Source organism: Capsicum annuum, chromosome 12 (genome assembly GCF_002878395.1).
Source record: "Capsicum annuum cultivar UCD-10X-F1 chromosome 12, UCD10Xv1.1, whole genome shotgun sequence".
Taxonomy (NCBI): Eukaryota; Viridiplantae; Streptophyta; class Magnoliopsida; order Solanales; family Solanaceae; genus Capsicum; species Capsicum annuum.
This window is the reverse complement of record NC_061122.1, coordinates 230,851,150-230,878,782: the sequence shown is the minus strand read 5'-3', so window position 1 is coordinate 230,878,782 and position 27,633 is coordinate 230,851,150. Positions and strand designations below refer to the sequence as shown.

Sequence of the window (27,633 nt, the reverse complement as noted above, 5' to 3'; positions counted from 1 at the left end):
ATTTTTCTAACACAGCGACACTTCTTATATACCTTCTTCTTACTCCGTCTCAATTTATAGACATATTTTGAATTTCAAAATTTATATAGGTTTATCATTGATTTTAATTTCTTCGTCTTGGTTCCAGTATATCTTTTTAATATTTTTCAAATTTTTTATAAGCTTTATTTCTAAAAAAAAAAAAATTAAAAATTTTGTGTCCAAATTTACGATCAAAGTTAAATAATTAACTCTTAGAAAGGGAAAAACATCACATAAGTTGGGGCACAGTACTTCTTTCATTTCGTTTTATTTGATCCTTGTCAAAAATAATTATTTCAATTAATTTATTTAATTTATAAAATTAAAATAATTATCATTCTTTCAATATTGATTTTATTATTTATATAAAGTATAAATAATAGTAAAATTTAAATGTTTTAAATATAAATAATGAAATTATTTTGATAAAATACACCTCTAATAAATGAAACAAAGGTGGGGTATATATTGAGGAGTAAGAGGAAAAAAGGAAATGAAACGATGTCGTTTGAGTTGTTTAGAAGCATCTAGTGCCTTGTGAATTAAATTGGGAATTTAAAAAAAGAACAGAAAAGTATAGAATAAACAAATGAGATTGAACCACCTATTAAATTTATTTATTTAATTATTTATTTATTAATAAAAATAGGAACAGAAAAAGAGAATAAACTTTCAACAAAGAAAAGTTTTATTCGATTCTGATTTTATTGGGTTATAGGTAAACCCACATTTCACTATTTTTATGTTCCTTTGATATGTATTTTTTTTTATCTACAAAATTAAAAGAAAAATAGTTGAATTTGTTAATGTGGCTTAATGACATGTGAAAGTATGGTACTAATTAATCATATATTAAAAATATTTTGTTAAATTTTCGATTAGAAGGAGAGTCCTACAATTAATTTTTCTCTTTTTTTTGTGCCATATATATATAAGTTTTGAATAATAATATATAGAAGCTTGGAAATAATATGTTAAGCGTGTGAGTGTGTAGAGATTTATGTTAAGTGTATATGCAGATTAAGCATAATGAGGTCTCAGTTTCAAATCGTAACAAAGATAGATTATGTTTTTCTAGTATTTCGAAGCATTGAAAAAAAAAATTGTTATCACAAATTGATGTGAACAAAATTGAGAATTATATAAAGTGTAAATGTGACGCTGCGAAAGCATATCAGAATCATACTGCTTATGTGAATAATAGATAATCAACATAAACACATAATTCACACAACGAATGCTTAAAATTAATCATGAGTACCTCTTGAAGCGTGAGCAGATGTCTGGTCTTCTACGGTGGTTCTAAATTCACAGTCGAACTTTCTCAATACTTGGGTGGTGAATAGAATACTAAACTTGACTAGGGAGATTCTTATTTATAGAAATACTCTCCCAACGCAAGGAGAAATAGGCGGTGACTTCTCCTTTTCTCATAGAAAATGATATTCCGAGTTCTAGTTTAATATGAATAATATAGAGACCACAAAATTAATTACTGAAGCTTCCTATTATGGAAATAATTCAAAATACTAATTTGAATAAATGAATAAATAAAATAATGATTATGCGGTTAAACTCTGAAAAATACTGTATTTCTTTCATTTTTTTCTGTTTTTCTTGTTAATGAAAAATACCATTTCTCAAAAATACCAAACTAGTAGACTTTAAAAATATTTCTCTTTAATTATTTGGGTTTTCTAACATAACTCCACCCACGCAATTGCGAGCTGGTTCATATTGTCGGTTTCAAGTCAAGACAGAGAAGGGTTACGGTAGTCTGGCAAGTAGCACTAAACTAGTTAAATTATGATAATACATATGGTACGATGTTCGATGCGGATTCATATAACCGATTCCTACTTGTTTGGGATTGAGATATCCTTTCGTTTTAAAAAATGAAGTATCCTAACGAATCGATCATTCTTTTCGCTGTTGAAACACCCAGATAACAACCAATATATCTTGGCAGATCCGGTCCGGTGGGTCCGAACCACAAGGAATTATCGGACTTGGTCTTACTAGCATTTCTACAAGAGGCTATTTTCAAGACTTGAACTCGCGGCGTCCACGTCACACGGCAGCAACTTTACTTACTCCAAAGCACCCCTTCACTTCTACAAGTGCAAAAAAGCTAATTAAGTTGCTCGAACTCTTCGAAAATGTTTACAGGTACATGTTGGACCCTCCAAAATAATATATTTTCGAAGGATCCGACATGGATGCGACAACATTTTTGAAGAGTCCAAGCAACTTAGCAAAAAGGATCGGAATAACACATTGTTATTCGTTTGGTTATTGATTTAGCATATTTAAAAAACCGAAAAGCGATAAATCGAACCGATAATATATAAAACCCAACCGAACTGAACCGACCTATGCACACCCTGAACACAATAGGCAAACAACCTCTTTCAAACTTTTTTCAGTTGGCTTCCAATTAATATATGTACACAATGACACATATAAATGAGCAATACTAAAACAAAAAAAACATCCAAGTCCTCTCTTGATCTGTAACATCACTTTGTGTGCTCAGAGATCTCTTTAGTAGCTTTGTTCTTTCTAAATGGAGAGTATGTTTTCTGCAACATCTTTTCGACTTCCTCGAATTGCAATCCTTTGGTTTCAGGAACGAGGAAGAAGATCGCGATGAGTCCAAGAAATGAGAACCCCGCGAATAGAAGGAACGTGCCAGAGGAGCCAAGATGTTCGGTTAATGTCAGGAATGTTAGACTAACAATCAGATTTGAAGTCCAGTTCGAAACTGCTGCAATGCCTCCGCCAACTCCTCTGAATCGTAAAGGGTAAATCTCAGAGTTGACGATCCAGGGTACTGTTCCCATACCCGGGGAGTATACTATGATGTATAAGCCGAGGAAAACGACTGCTAAGAAGCCAAACTTGCTAGGACAACCTTTCGTGTACCAGACACGCTTCTCTGCTTTGCATGCTCCTTGTAGTGCATCCGTTTTTGCTATACATGCTCCGGGCGCATACTGCACATTATAACAGATGTTAGTAGAAGAGATATATTAGAGTGGGAGTTACACGAGCACTTGTAAGAAGCGACTGACACATCTAAAACTGCTATAATAAAGTAGAACGGAACTTTTTTTGATAGATATCTAGTTATCTTGCCACATAGGTGTGCTATATCTATATCGACACCTCCTTATGCGAGTGCTCATGCCAGAAGGCATTGTTCATGTATGTACAGATCATGTCTTTGTTGCTCGGACTCTCTAAAAATGATGTTGAACTTCTGTCAGATGACTCGGATCCTCCAAAAGTTCATAGCTTTTGGAGGATCGGACACACATAATGGTACTTTTTGAAGAGTCTGAGCAACATATGGGAACTACATGTCCACGTCAAACACCATCACATGATAGATATCTAGCTTATCTCGACACATAGGTGTGTTGTATCTATACCGACACCTCCTCATGCGAGTCCTCATGCCAGAAGGCATTTTTCATGTATGTACAGATGATGTCTTTGCTGCTCGGACTCTCTAAAAATGATGTTGAACGTCTGTCAGATGATTCAGATCCTCCAAATTTCATAGATTTTGGAGGATCGGACACACACCTGAGGGTATTTTTGGAAGAGTCTGAGCAACATAGGGAACTCCATGTCCACGTCAAACACCATCACATAAATTGGGACGAGGAGAAAGTATTTGAAATGAGTTAAAGATTCGACGATAGAGTTTGTAACTGACTTACCAGATTGGTACTTGAACAAAATCCACAATCGGCTTGTTTAGCCAAGCACTTCATGCAATTCCAAGAGGATGGATTCGGGGCATTGGCGTAGGCTTTACAAGTATTGTTGCCAAAATGAGCAGATTCAACGCTACTGATTTTTGGTGCATGAACCGATGCTTGGAAGAAGACGACAGACAAGACAATGAGGCAAGAAATGATACCCACCATGGAGACGATCATGAGTCTCCTCCTACCATATTTATCGACAAATGCCATACTGACTATGGATCCAACCGCGTTGAGACCAGAGGTGATAAGCGATAGTGCTACAGCAGTCCTATTAGATGCAAATCCAGCAAATTGCATGATAGTTGGACTGTAGTACATGACAGTGTTGATACCGACGAATTGTTGAGCCACTTGAACACCAATACCGGCATATAGTGCTCTTCTACATGCTGCGTCCCCAAATGCTTTCTTGATTTGAGTGAATGTGCTGCTCCCGATGCTACCTTCAATTTCCTTTTCTTCTTCCACCGACTTCTTCATAGCCAACATCTCGTTCTCTACTTCCTCTGCTGGATAAATTTTCGCCAAGATATCCCTCGATTCATCCACTTTCCCCTAATATATACGAATCAAACATCATTATTACATAAATTTCCGCCAAGATTCCCTTGGCCTCATCCACTTTTCGCTAATGTTTATAAAAAGTTTAAGCTCTACGCGCTTACTGTATAAGTACACAATCAGGTCATTCATAAGGTAAATACAGATAAATCTCTACGATAAGCATTATCGCGGGTTAAACTACATTGATAAACGGTATGTTAATGTCAATCAAGCACAGTTATTACTATAATTGGTCATCGATCAAGTACCTTTCTGTAAAGCCATCTCGGTGACTCGGGGAGGATAAGCATGAGTCCAAACTGAATAACTGCTGGAAGTCCAGCAATGCCAAGCATCCAACGCCACGTTCCTTTCACCTGAAGACAAGCCGGACATGATTTACTACGGTTCTTAGATAGACTAACTAGACCAAGAAAACATGCATAAGGCGCATCCAACAGATACAGCACGTCTAATCTCATACGAAAGGAAAAAAGACAGTCAAATAAAACTCGTAATATTTACATCAGTGAAGGCAAGATTGATTAGATACGAAAGGAATTGGCCTCCAGTAATGAGGAAACCGTTCATGCTAACAAGGGCGCCTCTGATCTTATGAGGCGAGGCTTCAGATATATAAAGCGGAGCTGTCATTGAGGCCATCCCAACTCCCAAACCGACGAATATCCTTCCAATGATAATCACCCAAGGAACCGGTGCAATAGCCATAACGAGTGCACCAGCAAAGAAGAGAACATCAGCTATGAGAATCGAAAATTTCCTTCCAAACGTATCATTAAGCCAACCACCAGTAGCAGCACCAAAGATTGCACCAGCAACAGCCATACTAACAATAGTTTCTTGCAGCCACGTCTTCTTATCGACTTCTTTAAAATCTTCCCTTATGTAAAGAAGCGCGCCAGATATAACACCGGTATCATAACCGAAAAGAAATCCCCCAATACCAGCTGATAAAGCCAACTTCATAATATAAGGAGTTCTCCATACTGCATTCCAACATTCTGTAAATTCTGTTTTATCTGCTTTGCTTATTGCTCCCTCTACCATTTTGTATAAATTCTAGGTTGCTTCAACTGCAAAATGAAAGTGAACAGAATTACTACTACTACAACAACAACAACAAGCGGCGGATTCAGAATTTAAATTTGACGAGTTCAGACTATGTTGCTCAGACTCTCCAATAATGATCGTCCAAAAATGCACTACTTTTTTTGGGAGAATCCAACACACATCCGTCAACGTTTTTGAAGAGTTCAAGCAACATAAAACTATAGGTTCATAACATAGTACAACAACAACAAAAAACCCAGTGTATTCCCACATAGTAGGGTCTGGGGTTTAGGAAGGATAGTGTGTACGCAAACCTTACCCCATCTAATTATATAAGTCGAAAATTACTCATTTATACATATTTGTTATTTCCTAGATAACTTAACGAAATCCTTGATTTCATCACCGGGACAACATTACATTGCATGCTATTAACAATAACAATGCCTCGATTCCATCACGCAAGTTGATGTTGACTATATGAATCGTTCCAATTAGACACAACACATAATTAACGGGTTCAATTAAACCCAACAATTTTTACACAAATCATATATATGTGTATATCTAAAAAAGTCAATTTTCAACAAATATTAATATCCAATGAGAACGTAAAGTTGAACTCATCAAATTTAAATCCTCGATCTGCCTCTCTGAGTCCACTATTATATAAACAATATACATTACAATACATGAAAAATTGAAACAATATATAACCATTAGGAAAATCACTTTTGAATAGAAAAATTAACCTAATAGATGAGATATTCACACAATATGAATATGCAAATATTTAAAAACCATATACATTACAATAATACATGCAAAATCGAAACAATATATAAACCCTAATAAATGAAATCTTCATACAATATGAACATGCAAATATTTAAAAATCTTCATAAAATAAACATAATTACCAAGAAAATATCATGAAAATCATAACTAATTTTTTTTTTTTTGCTAATAATTAGTAATTTAATTTCATAAAGATAAATATTACCTTATGTTTTGCATGAAGAAATCCAGAAAATGAAGGTAGAAGGAGAAATATGAAGCTTTTAAGTTTGGTTATTTATATTATCCATATGTAGATTATTGCTATTAATTAATTTTAATTAATTAATAATTAATCTTTCTTTAACAAACATAACTAATTGTTTCCTCGTTTTACTCACAAATATATTGGGAAAGTCAAGGTCTACCTTAATTTTCGATGATAAGATATATTATAAAGATTATAATGCAAGAGATTTATAAGGAATAATAATAAATATCCTAATTTATTTTCCGTTACATTATTGGCATGTAATGTATATCTAATCAACTTTTATGTTGCCTAATGTATTGGACAATTGTTACGTATTGTTTCATAATATACAGTATTGTGGATATATCGTTTATTGTGTTGTATTGTTTTAGTAAATATAATAGTTGGATAGATTATGCTCTGTACTGTAAATCTTATTATATTGTTTTAATAAATATAACATTTGGATAGATTATGCTTCGTCCGACCCTTATTATATTGTTTTAATAAATATAACATTTGGATAGATTATGCTTCGTCCGACCAACAACACTTGTTCACTACTGACTTAATACATATTAAGAAATAGTAAATAACATGGACATTTTTATTATATAATATAATAAATTTAATTTAATGCTTTGAGATAATGAATATTATTTAATATCAATGATAAAATGGACATAAATGGCTAAATTATCATTGAATTTTCAAACTGAACAAGTATATGGTTGTTTTGTTGTTACTTAAAGTTTATTATACCATATACTTTATGTAACCAGCAATTTGATGGAATCACATTCTTCCTTTATGTAACCAGCAATTTGATGGAATCACATTCTTCTTATAAGACTGTTGCTAAACATAAGAGATTCTTTTTCACCTTCAACCATGAAATTTGAGCAATCAAAGCTACGCCCTCTTCCGCGCTACTGACTATGAAGAGTTGGCCGCTAATGATTACTATACTTTACTAAGCCAGTTCGGTAAGTTAAGTTCCATAAACATTAAGCCCAAACAAACACCAAGGATGTGGTGTAGTGGATGGGTCTACTCTTCCCTTAACCAGAGACCTCAGGTTCTAGCTCTGAGTATGAAGAAATCCTTGGTAGGAAGAGCTACCCCAAATGGGACCTACCCGACGCGAATCCAAATTAGCCGGGCTCCAATGTGGGTACCGGACACCGGATGAAAAACCAAAAAAAAAAAAAAGAACCATTAAGCCCAAAACAGCTCAAACAATAGAAACAGCATGGTTAGCTACCCAAGCAAATCATCACACAAGCACAAAATCAATTGACAAAAACAAAAGGGGCAAAAATATTTTAGCTGACAAAATCCTTGGCTTCTTATAAAGCTGCAAAAATAATCCCATAATTCAAATTCATTACATCTTGTCGCATACAAGACATTAGGAGAGTATAGGGACACAGATATGGAGAAAACTAGTTCTACTGCAAGCGAAAGAGTTAACTAACACTCATCTAATCACCACCAGCCTTCTGGTAAACATAGGTAAGACCACATTTACCACAATAGTGCCTATCGAAATGGTTAGCCATGAAGGTCCCGGCACCACACTCAGCATTTGGGCACTCCTTACGGAGCCTCTGGACCTTGCCGGAATCATCAACCTTGTAAAACTGGAGGACAGCGAGCTTGACCTTCTTCTTCTTGTGCTTGATCTTCTTTGGCTTAGTGTAAGTCTTCTTCTTACGCTTCTTAGCACCACCACGGAGACGAAGGACAAGATGGAGAGTGGACTCCTTCTGGATGTTGTAGTCAGCTAGTGTTCGACCATCCTCGAGCTGCTTACCTGCGAAAATCAACCTCTGCTGGTCTGGTGGAATGCCTTCCTTGTCCTGAATCTTGGTCTTAACATTGTCGATGGTGTCCGATGACTCTACCTCTAAGGTAATAGTCTTGCCCGTCAGGGTCTTCACAAAGATCTGCATTTTTCACCACTTGGTGCACCCACTGCACAACTCAAACAAAGAACAAATATTTTATTAATCAACAAAAAGCCTCTATTCACCCACAAAAAAAAAAAAATTTAGAGTTTTTCTGTCAACATTGTCTATTCAGGACCAGATAGGAAGAACAGATATAACTTGTAAAAATCAGAAGAAACAATGACATGCAAAAGATTGGAGCAGCTGTATCAATTCGCTGCAACTAAATTTATTTGAGCCAAATTAATGGCTACGCCTCAACTACAAACAGAAATGAAGTCGACTATACAAACCTTATGTTCCCATTTTGGTCTATTCATGCCAAATAAATAGAAGAAAAAATATTTCATCAATTGTTGCCTAGGCTTCTATTCCAAAAAAAAATTGCAGTTTCAATGTAACCATAGAAGAGGCTGTTTCCACACGGTCATGGAAGCAACTTATGCTAAAAATTGAGTAAAGCATCTAGTCCCAATTCCATTGAGAAAAATCGAGTTCCTCTATAACTACTTCAGTCTATTCTAGCTAAGATCAAATGAAAATACACATAGTAACATATACAAATCACAGGAAACACCAAAATCTGAAAAATGAGGTCAGCTTTCATCTATGTAAAGAAATCTCTGTAACTATTAATAGTAAAATCTATTCAAAAACCCAGCTTATTGCAGCTCGGTGCACTTAGCTCCCGCTATGTACGGGGCCAGTAAAGGCCCCGGTCACAAAGGTCCATTGTACACAACCTCACACTACATTTCTACAAGAAACTGTTTCCACAACTCAAACCCGTAACCTCTACAACATTAACAATTTTGCGTTTCACTTGAAACCAAATCAAACAAACTACACATAACACAAGAACGCTCTGTTTAAAACGGACAGCTCGGTACACTAAACTCCTGCTATGCGCACGGGGTCCACAAAAGGGCCAACCCACAAAGGTCCATTGTACACAAACTTGCATTACATTTCTAAAGGAAACTATTTCCACAGCTTGAACCCATAACCTCTATGACATTAACAATTTTTTAATATTTCACTTGAAACCAAATCAACCATCCAACACGTGATAAAAGGAACACTCGTATAAAAAGGATAACTCGGTTCACTAAGCACCTGCTATGCGCGGGGTCCACAAAAGAACCGTACCACAAAGATCTATTATATGCAGACTTACCCTGCATTTCTGTAAGAGTCTGCTTCTTGCAGCTCAAACCTGTAACCTCCACAACATTAACAATTCCAAGTAAAATTTTTTTTTGTGTTTCACTTGAAACCAAATCAAATAAAACAACACATAGTACAAGGAACACTTGTATAAAAATGACAGCTCGGTACACTAAGCTACTGCTGTGTGTGGGGTCCACATAAGGGCGGGACCACAAAGGTCTCTATTATACACAGATTTACCCTGCATTTCTGCACGTAAATGCCACAACATTAACAATTCCATATAACAATTTTTTTTTGTGTTTCACGTGAAACCAAATCAAACAAACAACACATACTACAAGGAAAACTCGTATAAAAATGGAGCTCGGTACACTAAGCTACTGCAATGTATGGGGCCCACATAAGGCCGAACCACAAAGGTCTATTATACACAGACTTACCCGGCATTTCTGCACGTATATGCCACAACATCAACAATTCCAAGTAACAAATTTTTTTGTGTAATATAATTGAAACTAAATCACAAAGAAAAATGAATAATTAAAAAAATATGAGCAAACACAGCATAAATAATCAAATTTACTAAGAAGAAAAAAATTGTGCATTTTACTACATAAGTAAATTATTGAATAGAGAGAAATAGGAACTTACGAATTGAAGGTGAAGAGCGCCGCCGCCGCACAAAGAGTTTCAGGAAGAAGAAGATACTGGTTGAGCTTAGGGTTTATGGAGAATTTATTGGGTTCTAATTTGGGCTTGGACCCATGACCCGTCCGTTTCAATGGGTTATATCGAACCGAAAATAAAAAACTTTAAATAACATAAACGCACACCTTAACTAACCATATTTACACAAATTTTCAACTTTTTAAAGTAATTACAAAAAATTCAACTAATTATATATCTTCTTTGAATGTATCGAAAGCTAATTATATATCTCGATAGATCCAGAATTGAAAACCAATGTAACGAAAGCTAATTATGTATCTTTATAAAGGAAAAAAATGTATATTTGTTGGATGTATTATGTATCTCGACAAATTTGAAATAAAAAAAATATCAAGAGTTAATTATGTATCTTTATAAAGGAAAAAATATATCCTCGTTGGATGTATTATGTATCTCGATATAAGCAACATCAGAAAAATGTATCGAGAGCTAATTATGTATCTTTATAAAGAAAAATGTAACATCGTTGGATGTATCGATGCTAATTATGTATCTCGACAGACCCCATTTTTTAAAAAAATATATCAAAAACTAATTATATATCTTTACAAAGGAAAAAATGTATTTTCATTAGGTGTATCTCAATAGAAGCAACATCATTTTTTTTTTTTTTGACAAATGACATCATTACAAAAGTATTTGATTTTGTTGGAGTATTTTTTAGTATCCAAAATAATTGAATTGTTTATTATTCAGGAAAGATATTTTTTTTTTTTAATTTTGCCCTTCATTAATTAAATTTTCAAGATTGGATTCTAATGATCATTATTAATATTATACAGTTTGAAAAGGATAAAAACGAAAAAATATAACTAATTTATGTTTATATTTCAATAATTTGATTATTTTGGAACGGATGGATGGAGTAATAATTAAAAAAATATTTTAATATTATGAGTACTAACAATTTCACAAATTACAATTTGATCCCATAAAAACAAATAACATGCTAAACTGCTGGAAAATTCGTTAAAAATTTTTGTACTATTTTTCTTTCTTCTTCAGTGGTACAGAAAAGCTTCTGATTTGATGAAAAAGCTTCGAAATTTGCACTGGAAAAATTGATAAAAATGGGAAGAGAAATGTGCTTTGAGTGCTTACAACGCAGAATTGAATCAGATTTGTGTGATCAGCTCATATTCAGTTATGGTCTTTCGGATTCTCCTTTTCCATTTGGTTCTACTGCTGTTGTTCAGGTATACTTTACTTAAAAATGGAAAATAAACAACCCCTTTTGTAATTTGTGTAGCTAGATTAGTTATACGGGGAGTTTTAGTAGCTCAGTTGGTTGGTTACGCAAACTTTTGCCTAACTGAAAGGTGGAATAAAGAAAAGAAACAATCCCCTTTGTAATTTGTGTAGCAAGATTAGTTATATGGGGAATTTTAGTAGCTCAATTGGTTGGTTACGCGAAACTGAAAGGTGGAAAAAGAAAAGAAAAGAAAAGAAAAAAAAAGAAAAGAAACTATCCCTTTTGTAATCTGTGTAGCAAGAATAGTTCTTGAAAATAAAGAACCCCTTTTGTAATTTGTGTAGCATGAAGAGTTCTTGAAAAAAAGAACCCCTTTTGTAATTTGTGTAGCAAGATTAGTTACAACGGGAATTTTAGTAGCTCAGTTGGTTGGTTACGCGAACTTTTGTCTAACTAAAAGGTGGAAAAAAAAAGAAGAAACTATCACTTATGTAATTTGTAATTTGTTTGGAAATATTAGTTACACGGGAATTTTAGTAGCTCAGTTGGTTGGTTACATGAGCTTTTCCCTAACTAAAAGGTGGAAAAAGAAGAGAAACAATCCCTTTTGTAATTTGTGTAGCAAGATTAGTTACACAGGGAATTTTAGTAGCTCAGTTGGTTGGTTACGCGAACTTTTGCTCAACTGTAAGGTGGAAAAGAAAAAAGAAACAATCTCTTGTGTAGCAAGATTAGTGACACGGTGAATTTTAGTAGCTCAATTGGTTGGTCACGTTAACTTTTGACTAACTAAAAAGTGGATGAAAAAAAAGAAACCATCACTTTTGTAATTTGTGTAGCAAGATTAGTTACACGGTGAATTTTAGTAGCTCAGTTGGTTGGTTACACAAATTTTTGTCTAACTAAAAGGTGGGAAAAATAAAAAAGAAACAATCCCTTTTGTAATTTGTAATTTGTGTGGAAAGATTAGTTACATTGGGAATTTTAGTAGCTCAGTTGGTTGGCTATGCGATCTTTTGCCTAACTAAAAGGTGGACAAAAAAAAGAAACTATCACTTTTGTAATTTGTTTAGGAATATTAGTTACACAGGGAATTTTAGTAGCTCAGTTGGTTGGTTAGGCAAAACTTTTGCCTAACTAGAAGGTGGGAAAAATAGAAAGAAACAATCCCCTTTGTAGCAAGATTAGTGACACGGTGAATTTTAACAGCTCAGTTGGTTTGTAGTTTGTGTAGCAAGATTAGTTACATGTTGAATTTTAGTAGCTCGGTTGGTTACGCGAATTGTTGCCTAACTAAAAGGTGGACCAAAAAAAAAAAAAAAGAAACAATCCCTTTTGTAATTTGTGTAGCAAGATTAGTTACACAGTGAATTTTAGTAGCTCAGTTGGTTTGTAGTTTGTGTAGCAAGATTAGTAACACGGTGAATTTTAGCAGCTCAGTTGGTTTGTAGTTTGTGTAGCAAGATTAGTTACATGGTGAATTTTAGTAGGTCGGTTGTGTACGCGAACTGTTGCCTAGCTAAAAGGTGGACCAAAAAGAAACAACCCCTTTTGTAATTTGTGTAGCAAGATTAGATACACAGTGAATTTTGGTAGCTCAGTTGGTTTGTAGTTTGTGTAGCAAGATTAGTTACACGGTGAATTTTAGCAGCTCAGTTAGTTTGTAGTTTGTATAGCAAGATTAGTTACATGGTGAATTTTAGTAGCTTGGTTGTTTACGCGAACTGTTGCCTAACTAAAAGGTGGACCAAAAAAAAAAAAAGAAACAACCCCTTTTGTAATTTGTGTAGCAAGATTAGTTACACAGTGAATTTTGGTAGCTCAGTTGGTTTTTAGTTTGTGTAGCAAGATTAGTTACACGGTGAATTTTAGTAGCTCAATTGGTTGGTTACGCAAACTTTTGCCTAACTAAAAGGTGGAAAAAAAAAAGAAACAATCCCTTTTGTAGTTTGTGTAGCAAGAAGTATTCTTTGGAAAATAAAACCCAACCCCTTTTGTAATTTGTGTAGCAAGATTAGTTACACGGTGAATTTTAGTAGCTCAAGTGGTTGGTTACGCGAACTTTTGCTTAACTAAAAGGTGGAAAAAAAAAAAAAGAAGAAACAATCATTTTTGTAATTTGTGTAGCAAGATGAGTTTTTTTGGGTGTTTACTTATCATATAAGGTAAAAACAACAATCCCTTTTGTAGTTTCTATAGCAAGAATAGTTCTTTGGGTGTTTACTGATAGTGTGAGGGGGAAAAGGGCAACCCCTTTGTAATATGTGTAGCAAGAAGGTTTCTTTGGGTGTTCACTGATGATAGTATGAGGAGGAAAAAACAACACCTTTTGTAATTTGTGTAGAAAGAAGGGTCCATTGGGTGTTTACTGTTAGTATGAGGGAGAAAAAAGAACCCCTTTTGTGATTTGAGTAGCAAGAAAAGTTCTTTGGGGAAAACAAAACAACCCCTTTTGTAATTTGTGTAGCAAGAAGAGTTCTTTAGAAAAAAAAGACAACTCCTTTTGAAATTTGTGTAGCAAGAATAGTTACACGGGGAATTTTAGTTGTTCAAATGGTTGGTTACGCGAACTTTTGCCTAACTAAAAGGTGAAAAAAAAAAAGAAACAATGCCTTTTGTAATTTGTGTAGCAAGATGAGTTCTTTTGGGTGTTTACTGATCATATAAGGTAAAAGCAACAATCCCTTTGGTAGTTTCTGCACCAAGAATAGGTCTTTGGGTGTTTACTGGTAGTCTGGTGGGGAAAAAGCCCCTTTTGTAATATGTGTAACAGAAGAGTTCTTTGAAAAAAAAAAAGAACCCCTTTTGTAATTTGTGTAACAAGACGAGTTCTTTTGGGTGTTTACTGATCATATCAGGTAACAAAAATAATCCCTTTTGTAGTTTCTGAATAGTTCTTTGGGTGTTTACTGGTAGTCTGATGGGAAAAAGGGCAACCCCTTTTGTAATATGTGTAGCAAGAAGAGTTCTTTGGGTGTTCACTGATAGTATGAGGAGAAAAAACCAACAACTTTTGTAATTTGTGTAGCAAGAAGAGCTCTTTGCGTGTTTACTGATCATGTGAGCTGTTAATTTTTGCAGCCTTCAAGTTCAAATGGAGAAGGGTCGCCACAGTTTATGCTGACGTATATGACTCTTCATAAAGATGGTTGCTTGGCCAATTACATGTAAGATCTTGTGTTTTTTCCTTTGCATTTCCTATCTCCTTTTGAAAAAAGGGAAGTTATTGTCTACGTGATGTTTTTAACTTTTCTTGAGCCGAGGGTCATTTGGAAGCAGCTTCTCTACCTTTGACGTAGGGGTAAGGTCTGTGTATACTCTACCTTCCCCAGACCTCAGTTTGTGGAACTACACTGGATGTTGTCTATGTGAAAGAAAAGAAGCTTATTGTCTATGCGTTGTTCTTACATTTCCCACACCCTTCCCCATGAGCGGAGCTAGGGGTTACAAAGGGACTCATCAGAACCAATATGCATATATGGCAGATGTAGAATCCCTTCGACTTCTTTGTGTATTTACTTCTTCATGTTTGTGAAAATCCTGGCTTCGCTACCGAGCTTCCCCTTTTTTTCTTCTTGAGAAACAAACAAAAGAACTTATTGTTGTATGTGAAAGCCTAATTGAGTAGCAAGTTAGATAAGGTTATGGTTGGTTGACCACCAACTAAAACTACACTAATAGTGGATTCTTAGTGGATATAGGATTCATGTGACTGAGCCAAACTAGTTTAGGATTGAAACGTCGTCCCATACCATTCCCCGTTAGAGTAACTTATTGTCTATGTGAAAGCATAGCCAATTTCAAGCACGGATACATGAGGACAGTTGCAGTATGTTAGTAGCTTATATAAAAGTAATCTGATTGTGATGGAGAATATATAATTGAACTATAGATTAATATCATTGACCTCAGCCATAGTTGATTGATAATGTCTGCATTTTTTGTGGGTGAAAAATGACAGTGACGATTATTGATCATTTGAAGAGGCCGGTTAGATCTTTTCATAGGATGTTTCTAGGAATGAGTGGGAATTTGATCTCAATTGGCAAATTGTTTTATCAATTATTTGGAAAACTCATGAATTCCTGGGATCCCAGTAGCATGTTATACGAGAATCTGTTTTTTCTTGTAGCTATTATTAGTTTGCTAACTTCTATGGGGGTGTCATTCCTTTAGTTCATCTGCCTAATGAATATGATGTTGATTGATTGACGTGGGGGGAAAGGGGGTTGTAGTTTCAGTGCTTTACCATGACTATTGTTACTTTTATCTCTGTTGTATTTCTATCTTTTTCTTGTCATGGTGTTTTATGTACATCAAAGACATTGTATCGATATACCCCCTCCATTTCTTTTTATATGACATTTTTTTCACTAGGCACAAAGTTTAAGATATTACTGTGCATTCTATATAGGGAAAAGGCTCAAATATGCCATCGAACTTTGAGAAAAGGCTCATTTATGCTATCCGTTTAAAGTTTGGCTCATTCATGCCATTGCCGTTACAAAAAAGGCTCATTCATGCCATTTTTCGTAACAGTCTGGTTTGCTGGTTTTTTGCAAAACCATTTTGTACACGAGGCTAACAATGATTCGTCCACGCATAAATTATATCAGCCAAAGAAAAAATCATAAAAATTGAACTTTCTTCTAAAAGATGAAATTGAAATTTTGTTTTCTACACTCACAAATTTTTCATATATTTGATTCTTCAAGTCATAAGAATCTTCAAGTTCTGATTTTAATTTGATTTTGCTGAAATATTCTTCATTTGTTCTCTTTAATTTCACCGATTATAGAATTCTTCTAATTTTTGCTTTAAGTACCAATTGAAATTGCTTCAAGTACACGTTATGAAAAATTATGTTTCGGAAACTAATTGATTCATTGTTTGAAATAGTTGATGTCTGTTAGTTTGAATTGGTCTTGATATCTGCAGAATTATGTTCGGCGATTCTGAAGAAATCAAAAATGGATGAACTCTTCACAGTGTCTATAAAGGAGTTTGAAGCTTACCCAAACTTTGATTTAATACTCAGGAGAATTCTATAATCGATGAAATTAAAGAGAAGAAACGAAGAATATTTCACCAAAATCAAATTAAAATCAGAACTTGAAGATTTTAATGACTTGAAGAATCAAATATATCAAAGATTTTTGAGTGTAGAAAACAAAATTTCAATTTCACCTTTTAGAAGAAAGTTCACTTTTTAAGATTTTTTCTAGTGTTGATTTAATTGATGATGTGGACGAATTATTGTTGGCCACGTGTACAAAATGGTTTTGTAAAAAACCACCAAACCAGACTGTTACGGAAAATGGCATGAATGAGCCTTTTTTGTAACGGCAATGGCATGAATGAGCCAAACTTTAAACGGATGGCATAAATGAGCCTTTTCTCAAAGTTCGATGGCATATTTGAGCCTTTTCCCTTCTATATATTAGTGAATAGTTGGTCCCTGTATGATCTTATACAACTTGCTGCCCTTCGGTGTAGTGATCAGCATTATTTGGAAGATCTTGAAGCTAGAACTAATAGTGGCAGTGGGTGTGCAGTTCCGGTGGCAACTGATCAGGTTAAAGCTGAGGTCAGTGTTGGACTTTCCAGTGATAAAACTTCTTCATTAGAAACTAGATTATCTGAATGTGAAGATTTGCAGAACGGTGGCAGACATAAGTCCCTATATGGATTAGGGTGTCAAAATGTGACCTGTAACTTTTCTGGTACATTTTCTTGCTTTAGGACACTGCCTGCCCTGGCTCCAGTTGCTCGGATTGGGATTTCTTCATCTTCATTAGTTGAAGGTATTGTTTCAGAGTTCTTGGCTGGATCCCTTGAAGATCATATTTTAAATTCTCTAACTCTCATGATAGAAGGTAAAAGATCAGGTCGAGAGAGTGTGAACTTTCTTAGTTTAGTGGGGATTCCTTCATTTGGTGAAGAACAACTTCCTGGCTGCATAAGGCATCCAAACATTTCTCCAACTTTGGGAATGCTAAAAAATTCCAGTCAACTTAATTTGTTGCTTCCAAAAATGCCACATACGTTGGAAAACATTCTTCACTTTAGCCCTGATGCCTTAAAGTCCGACTGGCATATGCGATATTTACTCTTCCAGATACTATCAGGGTTGGCGTACATGCATGGTTTAGGTGTTTCTCATGGTAATGTCCATCCGTCTAGTATATCATTGGTTGATTCCTTATGGTGTTGGCTACCCATTTGTAGTAAGTTCCTCCAGAGTTCTGTTTCAATTTCCAAAATAGAGGATAGTCCTGATTCGGAAGTTAGTTGCTGTTTTGATGGGTGCCCTTTACAAGGCCTTTATGCAGATCTAAAGCTCTACCAGTCTACAGATTGGTATTCTATCTTTAAACGTTGGTGGAGGGGTGAAATAAGTAACTTTGAATATCTATTAATCTTAAACCAATTAGCAGGGAGAAGGTGGGGTGATAATACCTTTTATATTGTAATGCCATGGGTGATAGATTTTAGTGTGAAACCTGATGAGAATAATGACACTGGATGGAGAGATTTAACTAAGAGCAAATGGCGGTTGGCAAAGGGTGATGAGCAATTGGACTTCACATATTCAACATCTGAAATTCCTCATCATATATCAGATGAGTGCCTGTCTGAGCTGGCTGTCTGCAGTTATAAGGCAAGGAGGTTGCCTTTGACTGTTCTGAAGATGGCCGTTCGTTCAGTTTATGAACCAAATGAATATCCTTCTACTATGCAAAGACTATATCAATGGACACCAGATGAGTGCATTCCTGAATTTTATTGTGATCCCCGGATATTTTATTCTGTACATTCTGGGATGTCTGATTTGGCTGTGCCTTCATGGGCTGGCACCCCTGAGGAGTTTGTCAAGTTGCATAGAGATGCTTTTGAAAGCGATAGGGTTTCACACCAACTACATCACTGGATTGATATCACTTTTGGCTACAAATTATGTGGAGACGCTGCTGTTGCTGCAAAAAATGTTATGTTGCCCTCATCCGCACCTACAATACCGAAGTCAGTGGGACGCCGTCAACTTTTTACTAAACCACATCCTCGTCGTCAGCTTGCCACCTTGGGAGTTTGTGACAAGATTAGTGAAGCAGAAATGTTTCCAACAACTGATGTGACTGAGCTAGCTCTGGCTTTTGAAACTTCATTCTTGCATGAATTGGAAGAAGCAGCTGTGTTTTCTGAGCATGCACCTCATTTGAATCCTATCTACAACTTGCATCCAGATGTTCACAAAGAGCTTGACTCACCTGGGAAAGGTCGATCAACTAAGACATTAGAGAATATTACGTCCAGAAAAACTGGCTCTAGCACCAATACTGTCATGCCATCTATTATTGATGTGAATTACCTTCTCAAGAATATTGAAGTGGGTGATGCTGTATCTGCGGGATATCAAGCACTATTGCTCTGGAAGCCGAAATTTTACCGTTCACACATTTATTCTGAAGATGTTGCTAATGATATCTTTGCAGTAGGCTGCATCTTAGCAGAACTCCACTTGAGAAGACCACTTTTTGATCCAGCCTCTTTGGCTGTGTACTTAGAGAGCGGTGTCTTACCTGCTTTAGTACATGAGCTTCCCCCTGACACTCAAGTTGTTGTTGAATCCTGCATCCAAAAGGACTGGAGGAGGTATAGTTCTGTATTCACTTTTCCATCTTTAACAGCTTGTTTGATGTTACTTCCTAAACTCCTTATTAGTGGCAATATCTGCAGAAGAGAAGAGACCATCCAAAACTAACTGTTCTTTTTTCCTTTAATTAGGAGGCCTACTGCCAAATGTCTTTTGGACTCTCCTTATTTTCTAGCAACAATCAAGTCATCCTATTTGTTTCTTGCCCCCCTTCAGCTTATAGCAAAAGATGAATCACGACTTCGTTATGCTGCAGCTTTTGCTCGACAAGGAGCCTTAAAAGCAATGGGAACATTTGCTGCCGAAATGTGTGCTCCTAACTGTTTGAAATTAGTCTTGAATCCTCTATCAGATTCCGAAGCTGAATGGGGTTGCATAGTACTGACAGAATTTTTGAGGTGTCTGAATCCGGAAGCTGTAAAGATGCTTGTCATACCTGCTATCCAGAAGATTCTTCAGGTCAACCACTGTCTAAATATGTGATCTGTCTAGGTTATCAAAAAAAATAACTGATCTGTGTATATCATCTGCCTTTGCTTCTGAAACCTACTGTATGTTTCTTTTCTATCAGGGGATTGGTCCTTCACATTTGAAGGTATCTCTTCTCCAAGGCTCCTTTGTGCTGGATATATGGGACAAGATTGGAAAACAGGCATATGTGGAGACAATACACCCATTTGTGGTATTAAACTTACACGGTACTCCTTGCAAGAACTCTGCTGCCGCTGCTTCTGTCCTGCTGATTGGCTCTAGTGAGGAACTTGGTATTCCAATTACTGTTCATCAGGTTGTAGTCAATCGCTGTTCCCCTCCCCATCCACTCTACTCTTTGATATGTGGAAGTACTTAGACATTTTGTGAATTTGTTGAAAGGTGATTCTCACGTAATATGACTTGACATTTTGGTTTCTCACAGACAATTTTACCTCTCCTTCACTGCTTTGGCAAGGGGCTCAGTGATGACGGAATCGATGTCTTAGTTAGAATTGGTATTCATAAATCAAGAAGTGCAGACTTTTGTTCTGTTTTACAAATCATGCTTCTAATTCACAGCCTAACTAGGTGCTTCTTATCTTTCAGGTATTCTTTTTGGAGAAGATTTCATAGTCAAACAGATTCTACCATTACTAAGAATTGTCATTCTTTCTTGCATTGATAATGCATTTGCAAATAAGCATGAAACTGCACAGAGTTGGAGTACTTTGGCCCTAATTGACACTCTAATGACTTTAGATGGTCTCACTGCCTCCTTGACCAAGGAGGTGCTTGTTAAGGAGCTTGTTGAAGTATGGAATTCGATATTCACTTTCTATTAATTTCAGTTTCACTAGAATATTCAGCTCTCCCTCCAGTTAGTAATGTGTTGAAATGCTTGTGTAGGATAACAAATTCTTATATCTTCAAGTTCTCATGCAGACCAACATAGGAATTCAGGTGGTCGAGGTATTCCCACTTTTCTCTCATTTTTTTTCTTGGACTCCGCTCTTTCCGAAGCTCAGCTACAAACCTGCACTTTTTTAAACTAGTGAGCTACATTTGATGAAATCATTTGTATAGAGGATACTTTCCAGATTTGATGTCCCAAATTATAAAACTCACTCCGCATGGTTATGTGTAGCGCTAGAACATTTCCATATGCTCATCACTTTTGGACAAGGTAGTACAACATTTGTGCTCTTACTAGCATCAGAGATACTCATCTCCCTGAATATTTGAACACAGTCCATGTATAGTTCAAGCTACTAGAAGATGTTGTAAATTGATTTTTTAATGTACTTAGGCCATGATTTTGTATCGAGCTTCCTACTTTAAAAATCATCAGTATTGAACTTTATAGTATTATTTTTCTGAGAGAGATGATAGTTTGATACTCTCTGGGTTTCATTAGCAATATAGGGAGCATCTTTCCTAAGTTGCTCCCTTATTTATAGTCTATATGTTTTGCGGTTATAGAGAACTATGAAGGGTTTTATTCTATTCTTAGAAAATATCTGGAGGTTCAAGTGAAATTTTTAGACTCTCTTTCTTTATTCCTTGATGTTTTATGCTTGTTATCTGTGTAGATGATGGTATTCTTTTGCATGCAAGGGTGCTGCAAGAAATCTGCTAGCTCTTTGTCAGCAAATTGGATCAGATTTAACAGTGTTGCACGTCCTTCCAAAACTCAAGCAACTTTTTGATGAGCTTGCTTTCTCCCAGGAGAAAGCAGGTTATTCTAGCATCCAGGGAGGAAGCCTTCGAGGTCCCAACGCCAAGGGGGAGGATAAGAACAAAATTACAAACCGTTTGGACCTTGTGTGGGTTTTTTTTGTTTTTGTCTTTCGATTGGATTCCCTCGGCTTATTGTTTTTCTTGTCATGGAATGAAGTTTAATCTATGCAGGATGCTTTTATATCCATCATTTGCATCTCTACTTGGTATAGAGAAGCTTCGCCAAGGTTGTGCCACATGGTTGCTACTAGAGCAATTTCTTCTGCGCCATTATAACTGGAAGGTGTGTTTCCTAATACTTCTCGGAATAGGATTTTTAAGTTGGAGAGGACCAAATTCTATTTGCTACACAATAACATGCCAAGTTTGGTAATAACTGCCTAAAATGGTTATCAAAATCAAGATGAAATACTAAAATAGATTCCAGGGTGCTGCTGATGCTGCTGTTACACAATGAATTTGACAAATAAGAAATATGAAACTAACTTAAGCTCCTAGATCAATTGAGTATTGTCAGGGGATCCATTACGTCAGGTAAAACTGCTTCAGAAGTGACTTAATTCTGAGCAAGAACCAATAACTTTTAAATATAGCATGTGTAGAACTATATATTTTTCTTTTCAGCACCATGAGTGCCGTTTTGCATTACAAAAAATATTACTTTTATTAAAAAAAGCTATTATCTTTTTTTTCTTGCATACACTTTTCCTTTGTGTGTCAATTTCTGAAATGTCATGATTCAGTGGGAATCCACAGGGGAATCTTCTCGAAGTGGTCCATCTAGTCTATATGCTAGAAAACCAACTCGTGGTGAGAGCTTAACATCTGAACATACTCCAGATAAGATGTTGCTGAATGGGTTAGGGTGGTCAACGCCTCAATCACAAGGAAAAAGGGGTGCCAAACCTCCTACAGTAATTAGAAATGTGTCTAGCCAACATCAGGATTCTGCTGATAAGAATGCAAGAGGTTCAGATTTTAGCAAGATTGATCCCTGGTATTGGTTCCCCAGTCCAGCTGCTAATTGGAGTGGCCCTGATTTTATTGGCCGTCCTGGTGGTTCAAAGGATGAACTTCCATGGAAAATCAAAGCATCAGTTCTGCACTCTGTTCGAGCACATCAAGGAGTGCTTAGGTCTATAGTAGTCTGCCAAGATGAATGCAATCTTTTCACTGCTGGAGTTGCTCCAGGATTCAAAGGAACTGTTCAAAAGTGGGAGTTGTCAAGATTTGATTCGGTATCTGGTTATTACGGCCATGAGGAGGTGTGTCTAATCTATCCGTTGTTTGTTACATTATTCTATTTTCCGGATTCCTTGTCTTGTTTTGCTATCAAGTCGTAGGCATTCGTCTTTATATTGTGCCTAACAACTTGTTGTCTTATTGTTGTTCTTTGTGAGAGGAATTGAGCATGACATTTACCAAGCATGAGTTTGTTCTGCACCTTAAAACTACACCCTGCTAAATTCTCTAACGGTCATAACGTTTACTAGTGAGCCACTGGTTAATATCTCACATAATCAGGCTGAGATATATGGGACAAGTCTATGCACTGAAGTTTCGTTGCATTTGTTTGTCTTCCCTTTACAGGTTGTGAATGACATTTCTCTTTTGGCATCAAGTGGAAGGGTGGCTTCCTGTGATGGAACGGTACATGTATGGAATGGCCAAACAGGGAAGCTGATAACTGTGTTTGCAGAGTTTTCTACAAGCGCTGGGCATCATACAAGCTCTTTACCAAAGGCGTCAAAGTTGAATTTGGAACAGGCTAATATGCTACATTTCAATCCATTATCAGGTGGAATCTTGAACACCGATGGTAATTTGTACACTAGCATGTATTACTCGGAATATCTGGACAATATTGTTGTGGGTACTGGAAATGGCTCTCTCAGGTCAGCGCTTTCTTGAGTTTGTGTTGTATTTAAATTGATACAGATACATTCTCTTACATGGTTTATTTGATCGTCTACTTTGGTATCCAGATTCATTGATGTCAGACAAGGTCAAAAACTTCATTTATGGAGGAGTGAAGCTACTGAATCGAATTTTCCTTCTCTAATTTCATCCATATGCTCATGTGCTGCTACTAAACAGCAATACGGAAATACTCAATATCCATCTTGGGTTGCTGTTGGGCAAAGTTCTGGCTATTGCAGGTTATTTGATGTGAGGAGTGGCAAAATTATTTCCTCATGGCAAGCTCATGATGGTTTCGTCACAAAGGTAGAGTTGGATTTTGCTTTCGATAGATGGAAATAAAGTGGTTTTACTTACTTTGGTGGTCTTGTTTGCTTGCTGCCTACAGATAGCGACGCCGGAAGAGCATTTGCTGGTTTCAAGCTCTCTTGATCGCACCTTAAGGATTTGGGACTTGAGAAGGTTACTTTGGTGTTATACATTAATCTTAAGCTTAGCAATGTCCCCGCCTGGCCTAGATTACACTACATCTTAACTTGAGAAGGTTACTTTGGTGTTATACATTAATCTTAAGCTCAGCAATGTCCCCGCCTGGCCTAGATTACGCTACATCTTATCTGTGACTGCAATCTAGCATATATTTAGTTTGTTTAGTCAGCGTGGAAATTTCTGCATAGCTAAATTTATTGAACTGTAATTCATCTCCCGAAAACTACATAGCTTAAAGTCATCAAGCAGTAACTCATAAGCGGCCAGGCCATACGATAATATGGTCTATGTTTCAATTCCAATATATTTCTGTCTAAGTTATCATTGAGAAATCTCATGTTTGAGATAGCCGAACGTATTTCTTCTCCGTCTTTCACAAAGCCAACCATGCATGATAAGAAGTTAATCGCCTTTTATTAGATTCAGTATATAAGTGCAGATCCTTGATAATTTTGTTGTGTGTTTTATCTAGTGATTTATTTTAAGAATCTCCACTATAAAGGATTCTTTCCTTCTGCCTATTAGAGATGAAACCCGCGAGAGGATGAAGAAACAAACTTAGACCACAGATACTTAAGTTTATTAGATTCATATCATGTTTAGTCAATGCCGTTACTGCGCCTTTTGTTGTTTGAGATTTTTAATTTTTTTCTATTTATTTTATTTTATATCACAGAAATTGGAAATCGATACCTTTGGCTTCCAGAGGTCACACTGATGCTGTTTCTGATTTCTCCATATGGGGACAAAATGTGATTTCAATTTTCCGCAGTAAAATTGGGCTTTCTTCATTGGCCAGCTCTCCGGATGAAGTATGTACCTCGCTGTATCTTTTCACTTTTTAGACACTTCTTTCTCCTTCCACAGAATTTTGGATATTCTGCTTGCTTGCACAGAAGATATTAGCTTAAGATATCTAAGCTAGCTAGATATATTATTTGATGTTTTTATGTCCTATGCGTTGGCGCATTTGTAGAAACTCACTAAAGAATATGATTTGGTGCGTAATTACCGACTGTCAAGACACCTTACTAAGTATTGCTCCACCGAATTAATCCTGTTAAGATAGAGTAGTATGTGAAATAATTAAAAAGGTTAGGTCGTCTAGTTTTTGTAGGATCCTGTATGTTCGAGGAGTGCATTTCTATCTAGTATATTGAAAAATGTATAGGGTGAGAGTCGTGATACCTGAAATTGGAGTGTCGTTCTATTCAGAATGAGCACCTGAGGTAGCCAGTAGACATGTCCAGATACGATACCTTGCTTATCCCAAAAGAAGGAAATGAAACTCTAATAGTATGACCTTAAGAAAACGAGAGATTGCTAGTTTAAAGTGTTACTATTAAGTTTATGTTTTCCAGCGTATAAAAGTAAATATGAAATGCGTATTGTCATTAAGTAGCAGCGACTACCCTTCTCCGATCACTAATTTTTGTGCCATTGATTATGAAGAGTATACTAGCTGCAGAATATGGTACACCTAGGTGTTTGGTTCAATGGGAAGGACGCAACACATGATGTTTGGGTTCTGACCGTGCCACGGAAAAAGTTTGTTATTTAAATTGGGAAGGGTAGAGGAGCGGGCCTTACTTCTTCGGAGGTAGTGGTATGGACTGCGTACACTTTACCCTCCCCAGACCCATACACTGGCTATGTTGTTGTTGTTGTTGTTGTAGAGGAGCAGGACTGACTCCGTAGAGTTTATAACCTTTGCACAACTGGAGTTGAACGAGAAGTCTACGAAGGATTTCTACCTAAAAAAAATAGTAGTTGTGCATAATAAACGAAACATATGGTGGCTTAGGAGTTACTAGTTATTGTACTGGTCCTAATTTGGCGTAGAACTAATGAATTCTGTTGTGGCTCATCCTCTTTAAGTTTGTTCCTTGCCTCTGGAAAACATTGCCTGAATCGCTGCTTTCTTTACAGCTCATAGTTTGCTTCTTACTTACTGGCTTTAACGTAACGTGGCAGGATGGACAGCAATTTGTTACGCCTCAGTATCTCTACATGGGTGATCGCGAGTCAAAGAACGTATCTGTTTTATCAAGTATAAATGTTTTACCTTTTTCGAGGCTCTTTGTCGTTGGAACAGAAGACGGTCATTTGAAGATCTGTTGCTAGATTGGTTTTACCTGAAGTCTGTTTGTAGTATGCAGAGTTCTTGGTTATAGAGGCTAAGTTGCGCGGAGTCTTCACTTTTGATGCTGCACCCGTATCGGATTCTCCAAAAATACACTACTTTTGGCGAATCGGACAAGCACTCGCTGACATTTTTGAAGAGTCCCAGCAACATAGGTTATAGGTACAGTCCATTGTTGTCATGGATATCACATTGTTTCTGTTAGCACTTTGCTTTCCAACTTTCTTAATTTTGCATTTGTTATCAAGTTGGAAATTCTTAATTCAACTCATTTTCCTATATTTGTTTATGGTGTTACGTTTTTGGCATAATACATAAACGTGTCCTTTTAACTTGGCGCACAAGTAGACACTTAAACTTGTGTATAAAGTTGGTGTCCTTTACCCCGCCTAAAACTATCTATAGCCAGCCAGCCGCCTCTCACACCTTCTCATCACATGTCTGAGATGATTTGTTTTTAGTTGAGGAGGTATTCGAATGGCTCGAAGAGTTACAAATATCTTTCTATACCAGTAATTCGTACTTGTCCAACGTTGCCATTGCTATGTTTTTCTTAGTCCAGTATCCTAGTATTGCAAAAACTCTCTAGTCTTATTTTCATTACTAAGATATATAAATTTGTGTGGCTATATTACTACAGTCTTCTCTTAACTCAACTATGTGAGGATCAAGCAAATGGGAGAATAGCTAAAATCGAAATTGATGTGATATTATATATAGGCATATGTTCGAAATTTGTTATCTTTCTTCGCTCGCGCATTAGAAGTGGGTGCACAAAGGCTATATATATGAACGATTCTTGTAATCTGATGATAAGTCGTGAGATTCAAAGCTTTTGCACTAATATTATACAACATATTTTATATTTTAAGGTGTTGATTGAAACGGATCGGTAAACATTTTTACAAGGGATTGTACAATGAATCTGAATTGATTAATTCTAATAGAGAGGTCCAATTATACATACACACCTAATTTCGTACTTTTACCCGTGTGATAATCCCTCCACAAATAACAAAAATAACAATCTCCTAACTAATTTTGTCTTACTAGCAACCTACCCAAACAAAAATAGACACCTAATCCTTATCCCTCCAATTAAAAAACAACACCTATCTATCCTATCCTAACAAACTCTACCCCACCTCACCACTACCCTACCATACCCCCCACATTCTATATACATCTGACCACTACAATAGAAAAAAAAAAAAACAACTCACGGACACACACTCACATACGAAACAGAGGGCTGGAGGCATATACAAAAAATCAGCCCTCTCTCTACCCTCTCTCTCTCCAAAACTAAAAGGAGAAGCGGCGCCGCCTCTCCGTTCGACCAACGACAGCAGCAATAACATCATCATCACCGTCTTCCTCCCTTCGAAACCAACGTCTACGCCCCAACAAACCAGAGAAAGCCTCCGTCGCCGGCGAAACAGTCCGCCTCCCTCCACGTCGTCGTCGCCGTCGACCAGAGAAGAAAGCAACTCCAACGCCGCTCCAACCAGCCTCCACCGCAGCACCAGCGCGCCTCCTCCGCGCCATCAGCCGCTCCAACACCACCACGATAATCACCCCTCGTCCTCCTCATCCCCTCCAGCGAAGCCCAACACCGTAACCCCCGTCGCCTCCAGAGAAGGTAGCAAAACCACCAACCGCCGCCTCACCCACCGAAAAACGACGAGTTCTTCAAAACCCGTCTCAGGATTTTGGATTTTGGAAT

General features: G+C 36.5%; 3 protein-coding genes across 6 annotated transcripts; 1 reads left to right on the top strand and 2 right to left on the bottom strand.

Moving 5' to 3' along the window:
* Positions 1-2,428: 2,428 nt before the first annotated feature.
* On the bottom strand, positions 2,429-6,557 carry LOC107851826 (inositol transporter 4). The gene is made up of 5 exons (XM_016696923.2): positions 6,418-6,557; positions 4,869-5,437; positions 4,613-4,720; positions 3,750-4,355; positions 2,429-3,017 (listed from the first exon to the last, which is right to left on the bottom strand). Exons 2-5 carry the CDS (start codon positions 5,409-5,411, stop codon positions 2,541-2,543), a joined length of 1,734 nt encoding a protein of 577 aa, XP_016552409.1. The 5' UTR covers positions 5,412-5,437; positions 6,418-6,557; the 3' UTR covers positions 2,429-2,540.
* A 1,210-nt stretch (positions 6,558-7,767) lies between these two features.
* LOC107851148 (ubiquitin-40S ribosomal protein S27a) lies at positions 7,768-11,262 on the bottom strand. Its single transcript, XM_016696074.2, has 2 exons — positions 10,221-11,262; positions 7,768-8,421 (listed from the first exon to the last, which is right to left on the bottom strand). The coding sequence occupies exon 2, from the start codon at positions 8,397-8,399 to the stop codon at positions 7,929-7,931; it is 471 nt and encodes a 156-aa protein (XP_016551560.1). The 5' UTR covers positions 8,400-8,421; positions 10,221-11,262; the 3' UTR covers positions 7,768-7,928.
* Positions 11,263-11,355: 93 nt separating this feature from the next.
* LOC107850703 (protein GFS12) lies at positions 11,356-26,239 on the top strand. 4 transcript variants are annotated; one of them, XM_016695413.2, is made up of 17 exons: positions 11,356-11,494; positions 14,572-14,657; positions 16,987-17,077; positions 17,233-19,143; positions 19,276-19,603; positions 19,716-19,931; positions 20,061-20,133; positions 20,225-20,430; positions 20,525-20,587; positions 21,233-21,441; positions 21,527-21,638; positions 22,099-22,620; positions 22,946-23,250; positions 23,341-23,581; positions 23,664-23,737; positions 24,441-24,576; positions 25,739-26,239. In XM_016695413.2, the coding sequence occupies exons 2-17, from the start codon at positions 14,636-14,638 to the stop codon at positions 25,886-25,888; spliced, it is 4,659 nt and encodes a 1,552-aa protein (XP_016550899.1). In that variant the 5' UTR covers positions 11,356-11,494; positions 14,572-14,635; the 3' UTR covers positions 25,889-26,239. The 4 variants fall into 4 exon arrangements, with proteins under 4 accessions (XP_016550899.1, XP_016550898.1, XP_016550897.1 ...); XM_016695411.2 differs by having other exon boundaries at positions 11,362-11,494; positions 17,150-19,143; XM_016695412.2 differs by having other exon boundaries at positions 17,046-19,143.
* The last annotated feature ends 1,394 nt before the right edge of the window (positions 26,240-27,633 follow it).